The sequence below is a fragment of the Mauremys reevesii genome, linkage group 3 (assembly GCF_016161935.1).
Source record: "Mauremys reevesii isolate NIE-2019 linkage group 3, ASM1616193v1, whole genome shotgun sequence".
Lineage (NCBI taxonomy): Eukaryota > Metazoa > Chordata > Testudines > Geoemydidae > Mauremys > Mauremys reevesii.
In genome coordinates this window covers 100,612,731-100,635,077 of record NC_052625.1, presented here as the reverse complement: position 1 = coordinate 100,635,077, position 22,347 = coordinate 100,612,731, and the positions used below count along the sequence as shown (strand labels likewise).

General features: G+C 39.3%; 1 protein-coding gene across 3 annotated transcripts in view; it reads left to right on the top strand.

The window, feature by feature from the left end:
- The window catches only part of SAMD5 (sterile alpha motif domain containing 5), a 725,756-nt gene that overhangs the window by 53,038 nt on the left and 650,371 nt on the right, over nt 1-22,347 (top strand). The window contains exon 2 of one of the 3 annotated variants that reach the window (XM_039532957.1): nt 7,907-8,157. The exons of the other annotated variants lie outside the window; for them this stretch is intronic. Within the exon in view, the coding sequence (XP_039388891.1) occupies nt 7,907-8,035 (129 nt within the window). The 3' untranslated portion in view covers nt 8,036-8,157. Of the gene's footprint in view, nt 1-7,906; nt 8,158-22,347 lie in introns of those variants that run through there. 3 annotated transcript variants of the gene reach the window in all.

The following is a 22,347-nucleotide window of genomic DNA, read 5'->3' as shown; positions in this document are numbered from 1 at the left end:
GCTCCTCTGCAGCATCTCTAACAGGGAACTATCGAGGGATAAAGCCTCTGCTTTGTGGGACAAGAAATCCTTATCAGAGGCAGAGCAGAGAGGTGCTCTGTTCGTGAGCTGGCAGAGGGTGGACAAGTAGACCTAGGTGCAACAATGCTCTTCAGGCTGAAGGGTGAATGCAATAGAGAGAAAAGGTCAGGGGATAATGGAAATTAAAAGGGTATAAAAGAAAGGTGGTAGGAGCCCCCAGAATTTACAATTTCCTGCCACACATTCAGCAGTGCGGGTAACAGAATTCTTTCAGCTCTAACTAGAGGCTAATTTGCTTACTTACTAGCGAAGAATTACATTGACCTCCATCTTTAGTTTTGTGTTGTTCAGGTAATTTCCTTCCCATTTTTGTTTTACTGTATTTTTCTTGGTTCTTATTTGCATGACATGAGTAAAACACTTTGGGGTAAAAACTGAAATAATAATTAGCTACACTTAAATCCCTTCTATTTTATACTGAAGTGTATGCATACAGTATAAATACTTACATTGGCTCCAGCAGTCCTGGAAAGCCATGGGCTTTCATGACTCATAATATGCACTGGGTTATGCATGCTAGTTCTGGGGGGAAAGGCATTTTTATGGCTAAACTTTCAGAAATAAAACATACCTTTGCATTTTTAATTGGCCATCAGAAGGGCATTGGCGTTGGAGATGGTGAGGGTTAAGGGAAGCTGTGAGTGAGTATTCTCACATAGAGCTGAACATGCCTGATTCTGGAGGAGCAGGAAGCATGCAGCATTCTGATTAATTAAAAGCAGCTAGCTGTCAATTAGATGGTTATGAGCCAACTCTGTTGAGAAAGGACACATGATTTGGTTGTTTACATAGAGATCATATGATTGCAACCAGCGCACTTTCACAGCTGCTATTGGCAGCACTGAGCACAGTGGCACGTATTTCCAATTTTGGGCAAATGACCCATTTTCCATATCATCTCAAATGAGCTAGGAAGCAGATGAGGGAATCTATGATACTTAAATTTTGCATCTAAAATACTTAGGTAAAATGCACACTTCTAAATAAAACTGTGGTATAAATTATACACTCTGACAAGATGAATTTGTGAGTCTTCTGCCATGTATTGGTGAGAGCTATTGGGCAAAATGACGAGTAGCGAAATATCTCTACATAACAGCTGAAAACTGTTTGCAGTGTTTGCATTTTTTTCATAACTCAGATATCACAAGAAGTATGATATCGCCATAACCTTCTGTATTAGATCCTTAAACTCATTCCTTGCAAAGGCAGTATATGACACTCAGAATAGGGGACGCGTCTGATGCTTGTTATTGATCACTTGTTAAGTACAGTTTAATTACATAAGCTAATTAGCTCTCAAGCCTTCCTTTATAATATCAAAAATATGCTTTTATATTTGTTTTAGTGGCCAGCACCAGCCATTCAGTTCCACTGCCCTATAGATTTTTGTGCTTTGTGCCCCAGTACAGTGAGGATGCAGCAACTACTGGGGTAGCAGTAGCTCTGAGGCTCTGCTGTCACTCGTTGGCCTTTGAGGGGGACTCCTTTCAGCACCTATACAGCATCCCTGCTCTCAGCACATTTGCTGTCTTTCCATAGAGAGTAGGATTGGGCTTTCCGACCAGATAAATGTAAGAGACTCTTTACTGTCACCAGGCCCTCTTGAAGAATGTTGATTCAAGTGAGTAGCTTTTGGACATAGATTCTCCCCCCTGCCCCCCGCCATTTTTTTTTTCATAGAGAGTTGGAGATGGACACAGCACTCTAATTGCTACAGTCAAGTGCATCGTCCTTCAGGAACATGGGATGCAGATCTTTCTCACCTGGTTCTGCTGAGATATGAGGAGAGGAATATTTGAGGAGGCACTGTGAGTGCATTTTAAGAACCGTATTCTGCCTTCAGAAACGTGGGTGGCTCTCATTGACAACGTGAATTCAATAGGAAATGTGTTTATGTGCATTTGAGGGCAGAATTTAGACCTGACTTTGATTCTCTTTTAAGAGTTCAGCTAGCAGTGGGTCAAATGTGATCTCTGGTGTAGAAGTAACTTTTTATTTAGTATGCATAGTAAGAACATTCATTTTTGCATACTGAAATTCCTGAAAGTGTATCATAGGATGCTTTGCAGCTGATTGCAGCCTGCATATGCAAATCCACATAGCCTATGTAGAGCATTGTTTTGTAAAGTACATTACATACCACTGTCCTGAAGGCTTCTGAGACCACAAACCACTATTGCATTACATATGCTTTTGAAGAAATGCTGTGTATTGTATTAGCTTTCCACAGACTTTGGAAACTGGAGTTTATCCTTTAGCCATTACTACTTCTGAGCAGTCACAGCTGCTAAAAAGTGCCTTCCTGCTTCAAAAAATAAAATGTAGTCATATTCTGTATGCCTTTATGCTTCTTCACTGCTCAACTGTATGCCCAGGAAATCTCTTCACTAGATTGCTGCTGCAAATGATTGTAATTAATAATATAATTGCGTGAATGTGTAATACAAAAATAGGTCAGTGAGGGTATTTTCTCTCTTGGACATTGAGACACTGATTATTATTATTAATAATAACCTTAGCTTGGGGAGGAGCCTTGGGGGTGGGAGGAAGATACAAGTAATGAAAGAGAAAGTTAGAAGAAAAGCAGATATACTGAAAAGATAATTCCTGCCCCGTGCCTCCTCAAAAAAGAGAAATACAAAATAAAGGGAATAGAATTAGAATGAAATAGGTGGCCAGAGGGGGAGGGGAGCATGGAAACATTAAGCTATAAAAATAACTTCTGATTTGATTTAAAATATTTTTGCTGCATTTGTAATATGGACAGCATCATCTGTGTGGAAGAAAAAATTCTGCAATTGCTTAAAATACTTAGCTATACATATTTAACATGTTGGAAGTGTTCTCAGAATGATGTTTCCCATGGGTCCTTTTTTGGCTGTCTTTTTCAGCAGCATCTGATATGGAGAAAATGATTTCCTCTTTTCCAATATAAGATAAATCTCATTACTTGTAACTTCAAGCAACAAGCTGACTTGCAGAAATACAGGCTGAAATCTGTGGCAGATGGTAGATAAATACAGTGGGCCTAATTCTGTTCTTAGTTGCATTGCAATAAATGCAGACTAACTCTATTTAAATACAACAGTTATTCCATGATTACACCAATGCATCTGAGAGCATAATTCTGCCCAGTATGTTTTTCTTTTATCAAGAACCAAAATAAATAATATAGCTAAGATAGTCCATTAATTATTGGGTGATTGTGGCCCTCACTTGAGCCTAATCTTTCCTTCTTGAAATATATCTTTTTGGTTTAAGTTACACGTCCTTCAAAAATACATAGGGCCAAATCCTTCAGTGGTGTAAATTGACATCTCTTCATTTAAGTTAATGGAGTTACACTGATGTATGCCATCTTAGAATTTGGCCATAAAGTCCAGTACAAGGAAACCCCATAACAATGAATCCTTCTATACCATAAAATGTTGAACTTGCATGGAAGAGCAGATGCATTCTGCACTAAATAAATGATATATGCACATATTTAAATAATGTAAATGTTAAATTTTATGACACAATTGTGCATTCTTCTTACTTTTGTAATTTGAAGGTAGAACAGATGGTGAAAGTTTAGTTATACGTGATGTGTTCATTAAAGTAACCTGGTCTGCTAAAAAAATTATTCTGCAAAGCAAGAGACTTTAGTCATTTATGACACAAGTGTTTTTTCCCCTCCACTGAAATGAACTGGGAAGAAGCTGAACCAGTGCATTGCAGCCAAGTTCTTAATTTAGCTTTACATATAGATTATATGAGCTGAATGTTTAAGTGACTATGATACAGCACATATGGCCTGATGGAGATGTTGAAAATTTTGATTACTTTTCATTAAATGTCAAACCTTTTCTCTCCTGTGTCCCTATTAGAATCTGAACTTGGGTCTCCAGAGATGAAATGCACTAACTAGTTTCAAAGAGTCCTGTGGCACCTTATAGACTAACAGACGTATTTCAGCATGCTCCAATACGTCTGTTAGTCTGTAAGGTGCCACAGGACTCTTTGCTGCTTTTACAGATCCAGACTAACACGGCTACCCCTCTGATACTTAACTAGTTTCACTAATTAACTGCTTAAAATACTGTCTTACTATAGTAGCTTTACTAGCCTTGTTTGAGGATAAAGATCATAATTATGATGATGCTCTTTCTTGGTACTATTCATTGAGGATATTAATTTAGAAGTAGTGAATCAAATTAGTATCCCTTTCTAGCATGTACTTACCATGGCAAGCCCCATGTGGGATGAAAGTTCGGTGTTTGTATGGCAGCATGGTATATGCAGGTTGCACACTTACTGCATTACTGACCTCACATCAACAGCACATCCCCCCTTGATAATGAGACTTGATTACTTACTATAACTCCCTTGTAGCTGAGATTACAGTAGTGCCACAAAGGGTATGTCTATACAGCAATTAAATACCCGCAGCTGGCTCAGGTTCCAGGGCTAAAAACTGTTGCGTAGACTTTCAGGCTCTGGGACTGCGGGAAGAGGGAGAATCCCAGAGCCTAGGATCTGTCCAAGCTGAACATCTACACAGCAATTTTTAGCCCTGCAGTGTGAGCCCTGAGAGCCTGAGTCAGCTGACCTGGGCCAGCCACAGCTGCCACTGGTCTTTTATTCCAGTGTAGACATACCCAAAGTTACCTACAGCTTCTTCAGAATACAGCAGGGCTTTATTCACTAGTTTGTGCAAATGCAGTTGTATTACACCAGTGTTGCCAACCTGAAGAATTCTAAAACCACTGATAACACCCCAAGAAATCATGAAATTGGCTTTAAAATCACAAGATTAAAGTAAATAAATAGAGTTCCGGTTCTTTTTGTCCTTCTGGGTTTTGTTTTTCTTTTAGTTTTTAAGTTTTTGGGAGTACTCAGGTCACATTTTCACATTTCTCTTTTCAACCATGAAAATAAACATTTTTTAATTAAAGCTGAGAATCTCACCTAACCCAGGAGGTGGTGCTTCAAGAAAAAAACCCAAATATTTCAAGACTTGTGATAAAATTGCAAGAGTTGGCACTACTGTTAACACACCATGTGTTCTTTACATGGGCCAGCTGTAAAGAGGCAAACAGTTGATTTTAAAAACCCTAAATGATTTGATCAATGGCTATATTAAAAAATCTCCTCCTTGAATTTCTCCTCATTCGTATCTAAACACAAAGGTGAGTAGAGATCATTGCTTTATGAACTGCGAGCAGATTTTGCTCTGGTTGACCCCAGGGAGTGAGAATTGACATCTGTCTCAGATTTCTCTGGTCACTTTTTAAAAAACAAAAACAAAACTAGGGATGATGATTAATCTCATGCAATTAACTAAAAAAAAAATTGCAATTAAAAATGTATTGCAGTTTTAATCACACTGTTAAACACTAGAAAAGCAATTGAAATTTATGGAGCAAGAAGAGGCAGCACAGCCAGAAGGGAAGAGGTGGGGCCAGAGTCTCTGCTTCTGGCCACGCTGCTCTGCCCCAAGCCTTGGACGCAGCTTCAGCTCCGGGGCTGGCAGGCTGCAGCTGTGCCGCTCGGCCCCGCCCCCCCAGAGCAGGCTGTGGCCACGCTGCCGGAGCAGGCTGTGGCCGTGCCACCCAGCCCAGCCCACTGGACCATGCTGCGGCCACACCGCCCGGTCTGGCCTGCTGGAGTAGGCTGCGGCCATGCTGCCCAGCCTGCCGGAGCAGCTCCAGCCAGGTCAGAGACATCCTCCCCTGGCCCTCCCTAGATAAGGTGGGAAGGGATGGGATGGGGAGAGTGTGAAGGTCCCGGGCTAGGCGTGTGTCATGTGGGGGGTGGTCACAGGGGTTACACCCCTGACTCCCAGCTTCTCCTCCCGAAAAAATTTCCCCACCAGTTGCTGTCCCAGCCTGTCAGGGTAAGCAGCTGGCGCCCTGGGACACTTTGTTTACTTAGGTTTACCTCTGTGCCTGCGGACGCTCGAGGTAAACAAACCATCTCGGCCCACCAGCAGCTTCTCCTGATGGCCCAGGAGCTAAAGTTTGACCCCTGAATTATTGGGTCGGCTTATAAAAAATTTCCATTTTTACTTATCCATCTTGGGGGGTCGGCTTATAAACCAACCGGCTTATGATTGAGTATATACGGTATATTGTATTCTGTGTTGTAATTGAAATCAAAGTGTATGTTGTTTTTTATTACAAATATTTGCACTGTAAAAATGATAAAAGAAATAGTATTTTTCAGTTCACCTCATACAAGTACTATAGCGCAATCTCTTTATCGTGCAACTTACAAATGTAGATTTTGTTTTGGTTACATAACTGCACTCAAAAACAAAACAATGCAAAACTTTAGTCTACAAGACCACTCCTTCCTACTTCTCATTCAGCCAATAGCTAAGACAAACAAGTTTGTTTACATTTATGGATGATAATGCTGCCCATTGTAGCTGACATTGCAAAGTATTTATGTGCCACATATGCTAAACATTAGTATGCACCTTCATGCGTTGGCCACTATTCAGAGAACATACTTCCAAGCTGATGACATTAGTTAAAAAAAAAAGTGTTAATTAAGTTTGTGATAACTCCTTGGGGAAGAATTGTATGTCTCTGGCTCTATTTTACCCTCATTCTGCCATATATTTCATGTTATAGCAGTCTTGGATGATGACCCAGTACATGTTGTGCATTTTAAGAACACTTTCACGGCAGATTTGACAAAACAGAAAGAAGGTACCAATGTGAAATTTCTAAAGATAGCTACCGTACTCGACCCAAGGTTTAAGAATCTGAAGTGCCTTCCAAAATCTGAGAGGGACAAGGTATGGAGCATGCTTTTAGAAGTCTTAAAAGAGCAACGCTCAAATGTGGAGACTATAGAACCCGAACCACCAAAAAAGAAAATCAACTTTCTGCTGGTGGCATCTGACTCAGATAATGAATATGCGTCAGTCCGCACAGCTTTGGATCGTTATTGAGCAGAATCCATCATCAGCATGGACGCATGTCTTCTGGAATGGTGGTTGAAGCATGAAGGGACATATGAATCTTTAGCACATCTGACACATAACTATCTTGCAGCGCCAGCTACAACAGTGCCATGTGAACACCTGTTCTCGCTTTCAGGTGACATTGTAAACAAGAAGTGGGCAGCATTATCTCCTGCAAATGTAAACAAACTTGTTTGTTTGAGTGATTGGCTGAACAAGAAGTAGGACTGAGTAGACATGTAGGCTCTAAAATTTTACATTGTTTCATTTTTGCATGCAGGTTTTTTTTACATCATTCTACATTGGTAAGTTCAACTTTAATGATAAAGAGATTGCACTACAGTACTTGTATTAGATGAATTTAAAAATACTATTTCTTTTGTTTTTTTACAGTGCAAATACTTGTAATAAAAAATAAATATAAAGTGAGCACTGTGCACTTTATATTTTGTGTTGTCTTGGAATCAATATATTTGAAAATGTAAAAAACATCCACAAATATTTTAATAAATGGTATTCTACTATTGTTTAACAGTGAAATTATTCGCACGCTTAATCACGATTAATTTTTTTAATTGCTTGACAGCCCTAAAAAAACCCAAAAAACCCTCAAGCCTTTTTTCTTCATATAAACCAAAAAAAAATTGATCACTGTTTTCCCTTTTTAAATCATCCTCCCTCCATGTATGTAATATCCTTTCAAAATATAATCTTTGAATTATAATATATGAAAGTTGGGGAACATTTTAATTTTTACTAACAAATTTTAGTTCTACTTTTTGTGTGTATGTTGTGCACAAATTATCCAAGCACTTTAGGGAGGGAGTGCTTTATAAATAGTAATGATTATTATTATCTCTATTACAGGACTACTGGAATGACTTCTCAATTATCTCAACTGTAATGGTACCAGTATTCTCCATACGCATTGTTATTACAGTAATTAACTTGTTTGATGCAGCATCCAGGGCCCTTGACTTTGCCTTAGGCTGCTGACTGACAGATCAGTTATCACCAGCTGATACTGACCAACTACTGAAGATTTAATGCATTACATTTTAATGTGCTCTACAGTTCAAGGTTTTCCCCCTGAGATTATCAAATACATCAACAGATTAAAAAATGGCCTTCCTATTCAAAACCACTTTGCACTAACTCAAAAATCGCTGACTTAATGTAATTACTTAGTTTGAATAGTATATATTTTTAAAATTAAATTGACTAGAGGGGGACATAATGTAAATCAGAAAACTAATGAATAACAGAAGGGTTTTACATTCTTAGGTCACCAGTGGTGCTAGCATGATTAACTTAAATAGCCCTGATCCTGCACTCGTTCAAACTAAAACTCCCCATTGACATCAGTGGTTTGAGTACCAGATCAAGCCAAAAATATTCTTTTACATAATTTTATAACTTTTTTGTCCACATTTAAAATATGCTCTTCCATATTCTGAAATTAATCTATTTTTTTACTTTTCATTTTAAAATTAATATTTCAATTTTGTAGCTTTCAGGGTACTATTTTTTATGTAAAATAAACAAAATTGTTGACAGTGCAAGTTACTTTCTTACATAAGCAGAAAAACTGGGTGTCACATATAGAAGGTAAGGGGATACAAAAGAGTCAAACAATGTAAGTTATGGGTCAAAGTTATTCCAACAAATGTTATATCAATGATTTATTTTTAACCAGTTCATCCCACTTGGTCCATCTTTCCTCATACACTTCAGTTGTTAATCTAATACAGGCAGTAAGTCATTCAGTTTCTCTTAATTCTTTTGATGCTTGTCAAACACATTTCTGTGCTGGGCATTTGTTTTGAGAACAGTAGTAATAAAATACATTTATTGGCTGAAGTTACAAGAATCTAAATAGGTATCTTTCTGTAACACCATGTAATAGAAAAATTGATGTAAGAGTTATTTCAGGGCTATATCCCACAAATTCATAACATAGATCTGCAAAAAATATTCCAAAATGAAAAATTTCAGGAGATACATAGTTCCCCTTACCACAATGTTCCCTTGCACATATGAGAATGCATTGAGCAAAAATATCTAGTCACAATTTTCTACTGGTATTTTCTCCACTAGATTTTACTTTCCTTTGCATTTGTGTCAGAACTGAAATATGTCCAAAACTTGTAATAAATGTATTTCTCCTTAAAGACAAACCTCAGGACAGTAGATACTGGATGTGGTTTAAATTTTATTCCTAAATGTCTGGGAGTATTTGGCAGTCAGGGCCGGTAATTCAACAATAATTTACATATACCTGCCAGCAGCCCCACTGCCATCCCGATCCTGAATTAATGGGAACCAGATTCATGTGCACAGATAAAGTTTCTTGATACCTTAAATCAGGGGTCCCCAACGCAGTGCCCGCGGGTGCCATGGCAGAAATTTGGTGGCGACGCCTCCTGATGACACCACTTGCCACCAACAAGCGACATCATCGAGAGTTGTCACCACCACAACGCCGCAGAAATTCGGCGGCATTTCGGTGGATGCTCCACCACCGCCATGGTCCTTCATCTGGCGCCTGCCAGACGAAAAGGTTGGGGACCACTGCCTTAAATGGCTGCTTCTTGGAGCAGCTAGTCCTGGAACCCACAAGAGGAGAGGCAATTCTTGATTTAGTTCTAAGTGGAGCAGAGGATCAGGTCCAAGAGATTAATATAGCTAGACTAATAGTGACCATAATATAATTAAATTTAACATCCCTGTGGTGGGGAAAACACAGCAGCCCAACATTGTAGCATTTAATTTCATAAAGGGGGACTACACAAAAATGAGGATGTTAGTTAAACAGAAATTAAAAGATTCAGCACCAAACGTAAGATCCTTGCAAGCTGCATTGAAACTTTTTAAAGACACCATAATAGAGGCTCAACTTAAATGTATACCCCAAATTAAAAAACCTACTAAGAGAACCAAAGAAGAGCCACCATGGTTAAACAACGAAGTAAAAGAAGCAGCAAAAGGCAAAAAGGCATCCCTTAAATGTGGAAGTTAAATCCTAGTGAGGAAAATAGAAAGGAGCATCAACTCTAGCAAATGAAGTATAAAAATATAATTAGGAAGGCCAAAAAAGAATGTGAAGAACAGCTAGCCAAAAAGTAATAGCAAAACATTTTTTTAAGTACATCAGAAGCAGGAAGTCTGCTATACAACCAGTTGGGCCACTGGACAATCAAGATGCTGAAGAAGCACTTAAGGACAATAAGACCATTGCGGAGAAACTAAATAAATTCTTTGCATCAGTCTTCATGGGTGATGATGTGAGGGAGATTCCCAAACCTGAACCATTCTTTTTAGGTGACAAATCTGAGGAACTGTCACAGATTGAGGTGTCACTAGTGGAGGTTTCAGAACAAATTGATAAACTAAACAGTAATAAGTCATCAGGACCAGATGGTATTCACTCAAGAGTTCTGAAGGAACTCAAATGTGAAATTCCAGAACTACTAACTGTAGTCTGTAACCTATCATTTAAATCAGTTTCTGTACCAAATGACTGGAGGATAGCTAATGTGACGCCAGTTTTTTTAAAAAGGCTCCAGAGGTTATCCCGGCAATTACAGGCCAGTAAGTTTGACTTCAGTACCAAGCAAACTGGTTGAAACTATAGTAAAGAACAAAATTGTCAGACAGGTAGATGAACATAACTTGTTGGGGAAGAGTCAACATGGTTTTTGTAATGAGAAATCATGCCTCAGTAATCTACTAGAATTCTTTAAGGGGGTCAACAAGCATGTGGACCAAGGGGATCCAGTGGATATAGTGTACTTAGATTTTCAGAAAGCCTTTGACAAGGTCCCTCACCAAAGGCTCTTAAGCAAAGTAAGCCGTCATGGGATAAGAGGGAAGGTCCTCTCATGGATTGGTAACTGGTTAAAAGATAGGAAACAAAGGGTAGGAATAAAGGGGCAGTTTTCAGAATGGAGAGAGGTAAATAGTGGTGTCCCCCAGGGATCTGAACTGGGACCAGTACTATTCAACAGATTAATAAATGATCTGGAAAAAGACGTAAACAGTGAGGTGACAAAATTTGCAGACGATACAAAACTACCCAAGATGTTTAAGTCCCAAGCAGACTTTGAAGAGCTACAAAAGGATCTCTCGAAACTGGGTGACTGGGCAACAAAATAGCAGATGGAATTCTATGTTGATAAATGCAAAGTGATGCGCACTGGAAATCATAAGCAAACTATACATATAAAATGATGGTGTATAAATTAGCTTTTACCACTCAAGAAAGAGATCTTGGAGTCGTGGATAGTTCTCTGAAAATATCCACTCAATGTGCAGCGGTAGTCAAAAAAGCGAACAGAATGTTGGAAACCATTAAGAAAGGGATAGATAATAAGACAAAAAATATAATATTACCTGTATATAAATCCATGGCACACCCATACCTTGAATACTGCATGCAGATGTGGTCACCCCATCTCAAAAAAGATATATTGGAGTTGGAAAAGGTTCAGGAAAGGGCAACAAAAATGATCAGGGGTATGGAACAGCTTCTGTATGAGGAGAGATTAATAAGACTGGGACTTTTCATCCTGGAAAAGAGACAAATAATGGGGGATATGATTGAGGTCTATAAAATCATGACTGATGTGGAGAAAGTAAATAAGGAAGTGTTATCTACTCCTCTCATAACACAAGAACTAGGGGTCACCAAATGATATTAATAGGCAGCAGGTTTAAATCAAACAAAAGGAAGTATTTCTTCACAGAACTCACAGTCAACCTGTGGAACTCCTTGCCAGAGGATATTGTGAAGGCCAAGACTATAACAGGGTTCAAAGAAGAACTAGATAAATTCATGGAGGTTAGGTCCAGCAATGGCTATTAGGCAGGATGGGCATGGATGGTATCCTTAGCCTCTGTTTGTGAGAAGCTGGGAATGGGCAACAGGGAATGGATCATTTGATGATTACCTCTTCTGTTAATTCCCCCTGGGGCACCTGGCGTTGGCCACTGTCAAAAGACAGGATATTGGGCTAGATGGACCTTTGGTCTGACCCGGTATAGCCGCTATTATGTTCTTATGACAGAAGCACTGGGCAGCCTGAACAGTGTTACTGAGAAACACTGGGCACTAAACCAGCTGTCTGTGTGATGCAGGACAGCACAATGAAAGAACACATAGACACACAAGCCAACATCAGTGACAGGCCCTGCAGCTCCAGTCATTATAACTTCTCTCATAGCTCCAAAATGTTCAGATCCACCAGTCTTTGTCATCTCTAAATGTAGTCAATATATTTATAAGGATGGAGAAAACTGTAAGTCTACCACATTCATATCCTTCCACTCTTTGATGAGTAGGAACCTTGTTTTCTGTAGGGATGTCCAAATGTCATACTGAATATTAAGTAAGCATTCTTAGCAAAATTCCCATTGGCTTCAATGCGGACAGGATTTCACCATAAATTTTTGAATGAAATTATTGGTGTTAGATTTTTAAGTCTGGTTAGGCATCTAAATGGCCATTAGCAGTCACATATACTCTTGGTATGCAGAGTCATAATGGTGCATACATTTTTGTTCATGAACCTAGGGTCTCTACTTTTGAAAATATGGGTTTAGGGGAGATTTTAAAAGGTAAAGGTGCCTAATGGGATTTTCTAGGTGCCTAACTCCCATTGAAATACTTTTAGACACCTGTCTGCATCTTTAGGCACCTAAATATCTTTAAAATATGGCCTCTGATGGTGTCTGGGAGAATTGTGCATAGTACTAATGTGAAGTATGTGCAAAGACTTCATTAATAATCTTATTACAAACAAAAACCTAAATTAAAAGACAAATAAGGTTGCAAAGTCAAGCAATCAAAAGTTTAGGAAATGTCAAAATTAAGGTTATCTGTGCAGCTGTAATTCATTCCCTTTGGGCATATGCATTGCGAAAAAGTCTTTAATTACATGATCACGTATTACTTTTTCTGTAGGACCCATCCCTCAATCAGTGCACAGGTTGAGTGGTGGTCAAAATTTTGTTTTATCCTTATTCTTTATATGCCCAATGTCTTGTTTTCTGCACACTATTCAAACTCTGCTCTGAATAAAGAATTACTTATTTCCTCATGCGCTTTTTTTGTGCTCATCACTATAGTCTCTTATTGCTTCACAAAAATTATGAATGTATTTTCGCAACATTCCCATGAGGAAGTAGTATTTCTGTTTCATGAATGAAGAACTGAGGCACCAAGAGATTAAGGGCAAAATCATCCACTAATTTTGGGTGCTCAATTTGGCATACCTAGGACTTGATTTTTCAGTATATGTTGCATTATATAGCATTTTATGTTCAAACCACAGCTCCCATTGCATTCAGCTGCAGCTCTGAGTGCTCAGCACTTCTGCAAATTAGACCCCTGAGTCTCAAGTTGGGCACACAGAAAATGAGGAATATACAATTAGTGGCCACATGTGGAAAGTTTAGCATCACAAAGGAGCTCTGGCAGAGGCAGCATTTAGAATTCAGGTATCCAGATCAATATTCAGCTGCCTTAACAATGAGACTGTCCTCTCTTCCTGCAATTCCCTACTTCATTCACTACATTACTTCTAGCTCATACAACAAATGAAGCAGCTGTCCAACAGAGAACAGTCTCCTTCACTACACCATCCCGATTAATTCCCGGAGCAGATCGATCCTGTGTACCAAATGGGGCAGGGATTCTGTGGAAAAGATGGTATGTGATCATGTAATTCAAAAGGATGTATCATAATGCATCTGTACAAGGGGGCAGAATTAAAATTTCACAGGCAGCCTTCATTCTGGAATTTCCTAGATTGTGAGTGCTTGACTTTGCTTCCTTAATACTCCTTTAACACAGTTTTTGTGTGTAATTTCCACCATGTAGCATCATATTGAGAGCCACAGGTTCATCAACAGGATTGAAACCTTTAGGTCTATCTCACCGACTGCTGCCACTTGAGTTAACGGAGTAACTGATTGCAGTAGTAGGTTGTCATCCTCTGTGTGGACTAGTGCTAGAGGGGGATGAGACATGTTGCCAGTGGGTTTCACAGATATTTGCTGACTGCAAACAAATGTTGAGACTCAGAACTCTTGGGTTCCATTCCAGGTTCTGGAGGGGAGTGTTTGCTAGTGATCATGGACCCTTTTGTCCCTCCCCCCATGCCTGACCCCTCTCAAGCCTGTTCTTATCCCAGTCCTATCTCTCTCTATCTCTCATCACAATCTCCTTATCTAGCCAGTTCCTGACATCTCTCCCCAGGCTTCTTATCCCAGTCTCTTTGCCCAGCCATTCTGTCTCCCTTCTTTGGACTCCCAGCCTGTCTCCCCATCCCAATTCAGTTCCAGTCCCCTCTCTGAGCTCCTCATCCCATTTCCCCTCATAGGCTTCTTGCCTCAGTCTTCTTGCCCAGTCTTTCCCTCTGCCTCCCTGGCTTATGATCCAATTTCTGTCTCCCCACTCTTAGACTCATTGGCTCTGCATACTCCCTTGGCCCTGCCTTGGTGCAGTTCTTGTTTCTTCTGCATTTCAGTGTGATGACTCCTTCACACTGCCTGGGATCCAGAAGTGGGAGCATTGAGAGCACAGGAGCGAGACTCTCTCTGCTGTTCTGATGCTGGGCACCACAACAGCTCGAAATAGCAATTGCAGAGATAGTCCTGCTCAGCACCTTCAGCCTTGGGACAGAGCATGGTCAGTGTAGACAGAATTTTCAGATCATTCAGTTACCATATTCTGTCTCTACTACACATGTGGGAGGTGTGACCACATTTAGGCAGTTGACCACTTGACCACATTTACGCAGTTTTTCATGGGATTAGTAAAAGGCACATTCGTGACACCAAACAACCCCTCTGACAAATTTTAAGTCCTTGCTCCAAATCATGGAAGGACTAGAGCTTCTCAACTATAAGGTTGTAAGAATCTTTTTAACATGGGCAAAACGACATGTTTTTTACTAGCTCTTGTTATCAAAAATGATTGAACCATTTTTGCTGAAACTTTCCAGCAAAAAGAAGCCTGGAGCAGACATCCAGTATGGAAATTTTCAGCCTTCACATTTAAAGGTATACACAACAGAAAAAAGGGTCTTCTAATGATCAGTGCTGGCAACTTTAACTGCAAGTATTGCTAACAACTCCATCTGTAAGAGAGGAAAGTCCTATAATGGGGTTTTGGACTTGCTGTTGAACAGCAGGGACACTTCATCCAAGAGTTGGCTGCCCTTCTGATGACCTTCAATCATTTGTCACTGCAGTGGTAGGTGAAGTGATTCTTGAATTTATATAGTTTGTATGAAATCCTCTATATAATTAAAAAAATATTATTTTCTGAAAAATGGAAGCAAGCTACATTCTTGATCAGACAAGGCTATTAAATAAGGTTACATATGAATATTTTGGCCCAACTCTAAACATACTCATAGAAGATAGTTTCTTTTTCGCACGTGTGTTTTTTGCCTATCTTGGTGATTTTAACTTAAGAAATGGTTTGTCACATGATTGTATATTTCCAATTGTATGTTTGTTGTCTGCCATTGTTATTCTCAGATCCCCTCATCAATGCCATAGCAGAAAATCAAGAAATACCTGGATAATTGTGATATTGCACAGTTCGTGTATGTGTAGAAGAGACTTGAGACATGACTCATTTTAGAATTGTTCTGTAACAATAAAGTACATCCTCGCTAAAATAGCTTTCATAATAACGAATCTTTGGCTATAATGAACCTGGTCCCTGGATCCCACCTCGAGCCCTGCCACAGTGACGTGGCTGGAGGAGTTGTCAGCTGCCCCCATCCCTATGGCGAGGCTCTTTCGCTATAACAAACCCCTGGCTATAACGAAAAATGGCCTGGATCCCAATGGGTTTGCTATAGCAAGGGTGTCCTGTCTTCCCACGGCACATATGGTACTGTAAGTCAGTCTATAGCTAGCTACCATATTTTAGAATGGGGATCTTAATCACACAGCTGGACATTTAGGAAGTCAGCGTTTTCTCAACTATAAGGTTGATAATTTTCTTTAGGATTAATTAGTAGGGTTATTAATCCAAACAATTAAATTATCTTCTAACAGTACAGCTGTCTAATTAATGAATCTATTAATTAATCAGTACATTCTCCAGATGTCTATTGAGATACTATCCCTTGAGTAGGAATATTAGTTGTTGGGTGTTTTAATCATGACTTACTCTTCCATTTATTTAACTGTACAGTAAAAAGGGGTTAGATTTATTAAAGAGGTAGAGCTGTAGCTTTCCTGTGAGTAAAAATCTATTTTTAATTATTCTCTGTTACCTTTCCCATTCAAGCACCTGACATGCTTGCGAATGGATAATGCATGATAAAATCTAAGGAGTTGTTACTCAAATGTGCTCCTTTTCCCTTATCCTAGAAAAAGCTCTTGCACAAATTAATGTTAACATATAAAAACATAATGGCTTAATTATTTTCAGTTTCTAAAAGCTACTTAACTGGTACCTGTAAATTGTGATCTTACCAGAATATTGCTACTACCGGACTATTTTTACCTACTTGAATTTGTATTTTTCCCACTCATGTCTTTGATGCTTTGCCAAAGGTCACTCTCTCGTATAAAAGCACATTTCGTCAATAAACCATGATCCAGGGAGCAGCTGGATCAAGCCACCTGCCCTCTCTATTTGAATATGTGTGAGAATGGGGAGGGCAACAGGGTATTGGGCTGTAAATCTGTTCTCATCCACAGATTAAAGCCTTGCCCTTTGCAATTGTTAGGAGAGGACATACACACCTGCGTGACAGCAGAATGAACTGTACCATGCTGAGAAAATGTCAGGTAATGGTAATTACTCTCAAGGTGTGTCCAAATTTGTGTGCTTCCTGCAGAGGTGTGGGTTATAAGCATGCTGGATCTTGGTAAAGTCTGGCAAAGACTTCCTGTCTGGTGTAGGTTGATTAATATTGTTTATTTAATAACAGTGGCTGGTATTTTGGCCATTCACTGTCTCTTTATTGCATTTGCAAAGCATTTTTTTGTGATTTGGTTTGACAAAAAGAGTTGATTTATGCAGCCTAAAGTGCAGGTTGGAGAATTGATAAGTGTCTGAAGTAAGGTGACCAGATAGCAAGTATGAAAAATTGGGGCAGTTTCTGTTTTGGGTGGGAGTGTTATAGTTGCCTATGTAAGACAAAGCCTCTAATAGTGGGATAATACTGAGATGTCTGGTCACCCTAGTCTGAAGTGCCAATCTGTTTCACTTGCAGTTTCTTTTAAAAGATGAGAGTTCTCAGAATTAAATAGTACACACATGCATTTAGAGCAGTGGTTCTCAAACTTCTGTACTGGTGACCCCTTTCACATAGCAAGCCTCTGTGTGTGACCCCCCTTTTAAATTAAAAATACTTCTTTACATATTTAACACCATTATAAATGCTGGAGGCAAAGTCGGGCTTGGGGTGGAGGCTGAAAGCTCACAACCCCCCATCTAATAACCTCATGACCCCCTGAGGGGTCCCGACCCCAGTTTGAGAACCCCAGTTTAGAATATTATGTTCACTTACTAAAATAGTTCAGTTTATTTATTAGTGAAGACTTAGTTGTCTAAAAATAATGAAATTACTTTTGATCATTTTCTCTCTCTCCTGTGAGAGCTGAAAGGTAGTTCTCTTATTCAATTCTAATTGCTCTACGGGATCAAATGTAAATTCTAATGCAGTGTACTTTGATGCTTGCTCCTTCACCTATTTCCGCCCCCCATCTCTTCCTCCAAAAACTCCATCATAATTTAACAAGTAAGAAACTTGAGAAATTTAAACTAAATTGTCGTTAATCTTTTTTTAAATCCTAGAATTCAGTCTAAAGCAGTTGCTGCTTCTAAGCTGCTAATGTACAGTAAGTGAAAATGGCTTTACTCAAGGTACACTTCATCAAGGTTCCATACACTTCTGCTCACCTACATTATTGCAGAAAGTTTCAGGATTACTTTGACCAGCAGGTTTGGTTTCTGGGAATGAACACAGGGAGGAAAGGGTTGTGTGATAACTATGGCAGAGCCTATAGCATAGTACAGAAACGATTGCTATGTACAACCTGCATTTACATTACAGCTGCTATCAATAGTTGTGTCACTGTGAATAACAAAGCAAAGAGACTTAACTGGAGTAGGAGAAAAGATTCTGAGCAACTCGGGAGGGGGGAGAGGAGGGAATATATCTGAAGTCTATTAAAGGAAGAAAATAGAAATCACAACACTATAGAACTCCTTTGAATAGGCAAGAAGTGTTATCCATGTCAGGGGCAGAAGCTTGACTATTTTTTATCATCTTTAGAAATCATAATTCTTTTATTATTATTTAGAAAAACAAAATCTGACCAGTCCATTTCGTGAAACATTTGAACTATTTTTTTCTGTAATCCTATACTTAAACCACATTCTGATTTTTCATAGTAGGTTTAGCATCCTATCTTTTGTGTAACCTGTTGCTACTTTTAGACATTGGAAGTCATACCATAATTTTTTTTATAAAAATCAGATTTATTTGCATACTCAAAAAAACTAAAGGATTGCATACTACTCACTGGAAAACATTAATTTTCCCAAATGCAAATTGAAATGCTGCTAGAGAACTCCTTAGCTTGCTCCCTCTCTCTCTTGTTTAGGGGAGTATTTTCTTAGTTAATCAGCTCTTCACAGGGCAAAACAATTTGTGTGATACAAGCATCATTTGTTTTCTTATCCTGACTAACTTCATCTCAGTAAGTAGTTTTAGCAGTCTGCACAGTTGCCTGTTGTGTTAACTCCATATGTTCTGTGGTTTTAGGAAAATATTGCTAAATAACACTTCAGTAATTAAGTGACTAATTAAGTAAATTAATTGCTGTGAAGTAAACAAACCTGGTAAATGATAGTCAAGGCACAGAAATGCGTTTTCCTAATTCTATCTCAACTACATATTGTATTGCAGAAATCCTCAAGCTGTGGTCTCGTGACCATTGGTCTAGTAAATATTTGCTGATGGTCCTTAGAGAGAGGGCTAATCACATGGCTGGCTCTTCTCCTTGTTTCCAGCTGCTATATTGTATTACAAGACTGCTAAAGCCACATTGCCAGCATTACTCTTCCATGTAAGCATTTGCTGTAGTTGCCAAAGGGATGCTATGTAATTGTGACTGAAGAGGGAAGGGTAGGCTATGTGATTATGAATGGAAGGAAATTGGCCCAGGAGACAGTCCCCCTATTAAGATCTGGTCAATTATAAGAAAAAGATTGAGATGTGCTCATATCAGATCAGAACTCAGTATTACATTTTCTCAAAATCTAGGGATCAGAGCCAGCTCCAGGCACCAGCTCAGCAAGCAGGTGCTTGGGGCGGCGCATCCGGATCTTCAGTGGCAATTTGGCGGCGGGTCCCTCGGTCCCTCTTGGAGGGAAGGACCTGCCGCCGAAGAAGAAAGTGGTGCGGTGGAGCTGCCGCTGATCGCTATCACAGCCCTTTTTTTTTTTTTTTTGCTGCTTGGGGCGGCAGAAACCCTGGAGCCGGATAAAGTATTATATGAAATCTATAATGCCGAAAAGAGATTTTCAAACACGCAAAGTCCATTGACTTCCAGTGAGGTGTTGGGCATTTCACTGCCCTTTTGACTTTGAAAATCACCCCCAGTCTTGGAGTTCCAGCTCTGGCTCTGCCATTGACTTGCTCTATGATCTTGACTTGATCTCATTGTGCCCCTGCTGTATTTGTATGTGTAAAATGAGACTATTTCCCCCCAACCTTTGTAAAGTACTTTGTTGTCAATGTTGTCATTGTTGTTTTATTATTACTCTCCTTACTATAGTTATTATTAGGAAAGGGGTGTTTTCTGTTTCCTACTGTATAATGGAGAACATGTTTCAGAGTAGCAGCCGTGTTAGTCTGTATCCACAAAAAGAACAGGAGTACTTGTGGCACTTTAGAGACTAACAAATTTATTTGAGCATAAGCTTTGGTGGGCTTCAGCCCAGCCCACGAAAGCTTATGCTCAAATAAATTTGTTAGTCTCTAATGGAGAACATGTTCTCCAGAATTTTGGTGATATCCAGGCTCTTCCATAGCTTTCATGCAATCTACCGGAGACCTGTGGTTTTTGTTGTTTTTTTTTTGGTCTTCCTAGCTAATAAAGAATACATTAATATATCTGCCTCATACAGTACACAAAAGCGAAGCAATTTGTTATGATTTCTTTTAGCGCCTGTTGTGGGCTAAGTTTTATAACCAGCTGAGAGCATAGATTGAAATATACCTGAAAGGGAAGATTGTTTCAAGATATGACAGTCTTTGCCATCCCTTCTAATCTCTTTCAAGCAGTTGAGTTTCCTACCACTCAGTTGGCTTCAGAAAAAATAAGTTAAAGCAATTGGTGGTTGCAAGTAAAACTCTTATCTTATTTCAGCAGCAAAGAGGAAGAATGATACCAGTTATGAAAGTGGCTGCCAAAATGTGTTCTTGATGCCTGAATAGCAAGATCCCTTTGAAAACAGAGACACTGTGATAGGCTAGCAATGTGTCTGGATAGGTATGAGTAAGTTCAGAGCTAGGTCTCACTGAAATGGGGCCATCCAAACAACGCCTTCGTTTGCTGCGTTTCACAGAAGGATGTTGTGAAAGTTCCTATCACACCTGGCAAATGACACAGAGAGGTTAGATAATTTGAACTATATGGCTTTTGCCATGCACACTGATAGTCCTTTTAATTTAAGCTGATTTTTCCTTCTTGAAGCCTAGCTAGTTGTATTTATGTAAAGTATTCACAGATTATCATATTAACTTTGAGCTAAGGGTAAAAAGGCCCCATATGCTAAAAGATATAAAACTGATTCAGACATACTGCTTCAGAATCAGCTGTAGACACACTTCAGCTTTGAGAATGGGCATACTCTGTCAGGCAAATTCAGGCAAAGAAAGCATCACACTTCTATCAACAATTCTGACTGGGTGTGGGTGGCAGGTTTTATGGCCTGATTTCTCGGAGCTGAGTACCCACAAAACTCATTTAAATCATTGGGAGCTGTAGGTGCTCATTATCTTTAAAAATAAGGCCACTAGTGACTACTAAAGTCAGGCACACAGTTACATGGTCTCATGACAATTTCAGATGAACTGAAAATACTGGTGTAATTTCATACTGGGCGCTTAGGGCCAGATTTTTAAGGTATGTAGGTGCCTAAGGATGCAGATATGTACCTAGTGGGATATTCAGACGTGCCTAGGCACCTAACTTCCATTGTTTTCCATGGAACTCAGGACCTTGGGTATTTTGTGGGCTTTTCAAAAGCACCTAGGGGTCTGAGTTCCGTGGAAATCAAGGGAAGTTAGGTGCCTAAGCACGTCTGAATATCCTACTAGGCACATATCTGCATCCTTTGGCACCTACATACCTTAAAAATCTGGTCCTTAGTAAAAAAGAATAAAATAATGTTACTTTTTATTTTATGTGGATAGCATCCATTATGTTTTGGGAACGTTATAGGCATGTAAGAAGGCTGAGTTTTTGTGGGACCTAGGGGACTTAGATGCACAACTCCCATTGAAAGTCAATGGGAAGATCTATAGCTAACTCTTCTAGGCCCCTTTGAAAATCACAGTCTATATTCTTCACTCTGAAAAACTGAGAATCTGATGGTAGCAAAGAACAACCTAGCACACGGCTCTAATAAAGTGCAACAGCAGTTTTACATGTCCACCGTAATACCATCTCTGTATACTGATGTATTAACATACTTCTCGAATCATTCTGAGCCTGATTCTGCCTGCAGTTATGTGTATGCACCTCTCACAAATGTAAATGGATGTGCTAGGTAAACATCTGAAAGCAAACTGTTTGGAAAAGTTTAATGAAATGTTGTTGTAGCTGTGTCAGTCCCAAGATGCTAGAGAGAGAAGATGGGTGAGGGTAATATCTTTTACTGGATCAACTTCTGTTGTTGAGAAGGACAAGCTTTCTCTGCACAGATTGCCGGCGATGATGATGATGACCATTTTAATACTGACATGTTTCAGTAGTTTTATATTTTTTCTTTATACTTCAACCCATCTTGCATTATCTTTGTGGAATAAGTAGTTGTCCTTCAAGGCAAAGATTTATAGCTCCAATTTGAAAGGACTCATAATCTCTCTTTATCCTGAAGGAGATTTTATCAGCAGGTAACTACCTTGCTCATGTGTCAGTCATCTATTTCATTTGTTTGTTGAGACAATAGAGAAAGAAGGAAGACATGTTAAGGTGCAGGTTATACTTAATCTTAAAGCTTGAGTGGTAGCATTAGTGAGAAAATGAGTACTGTATGTAGT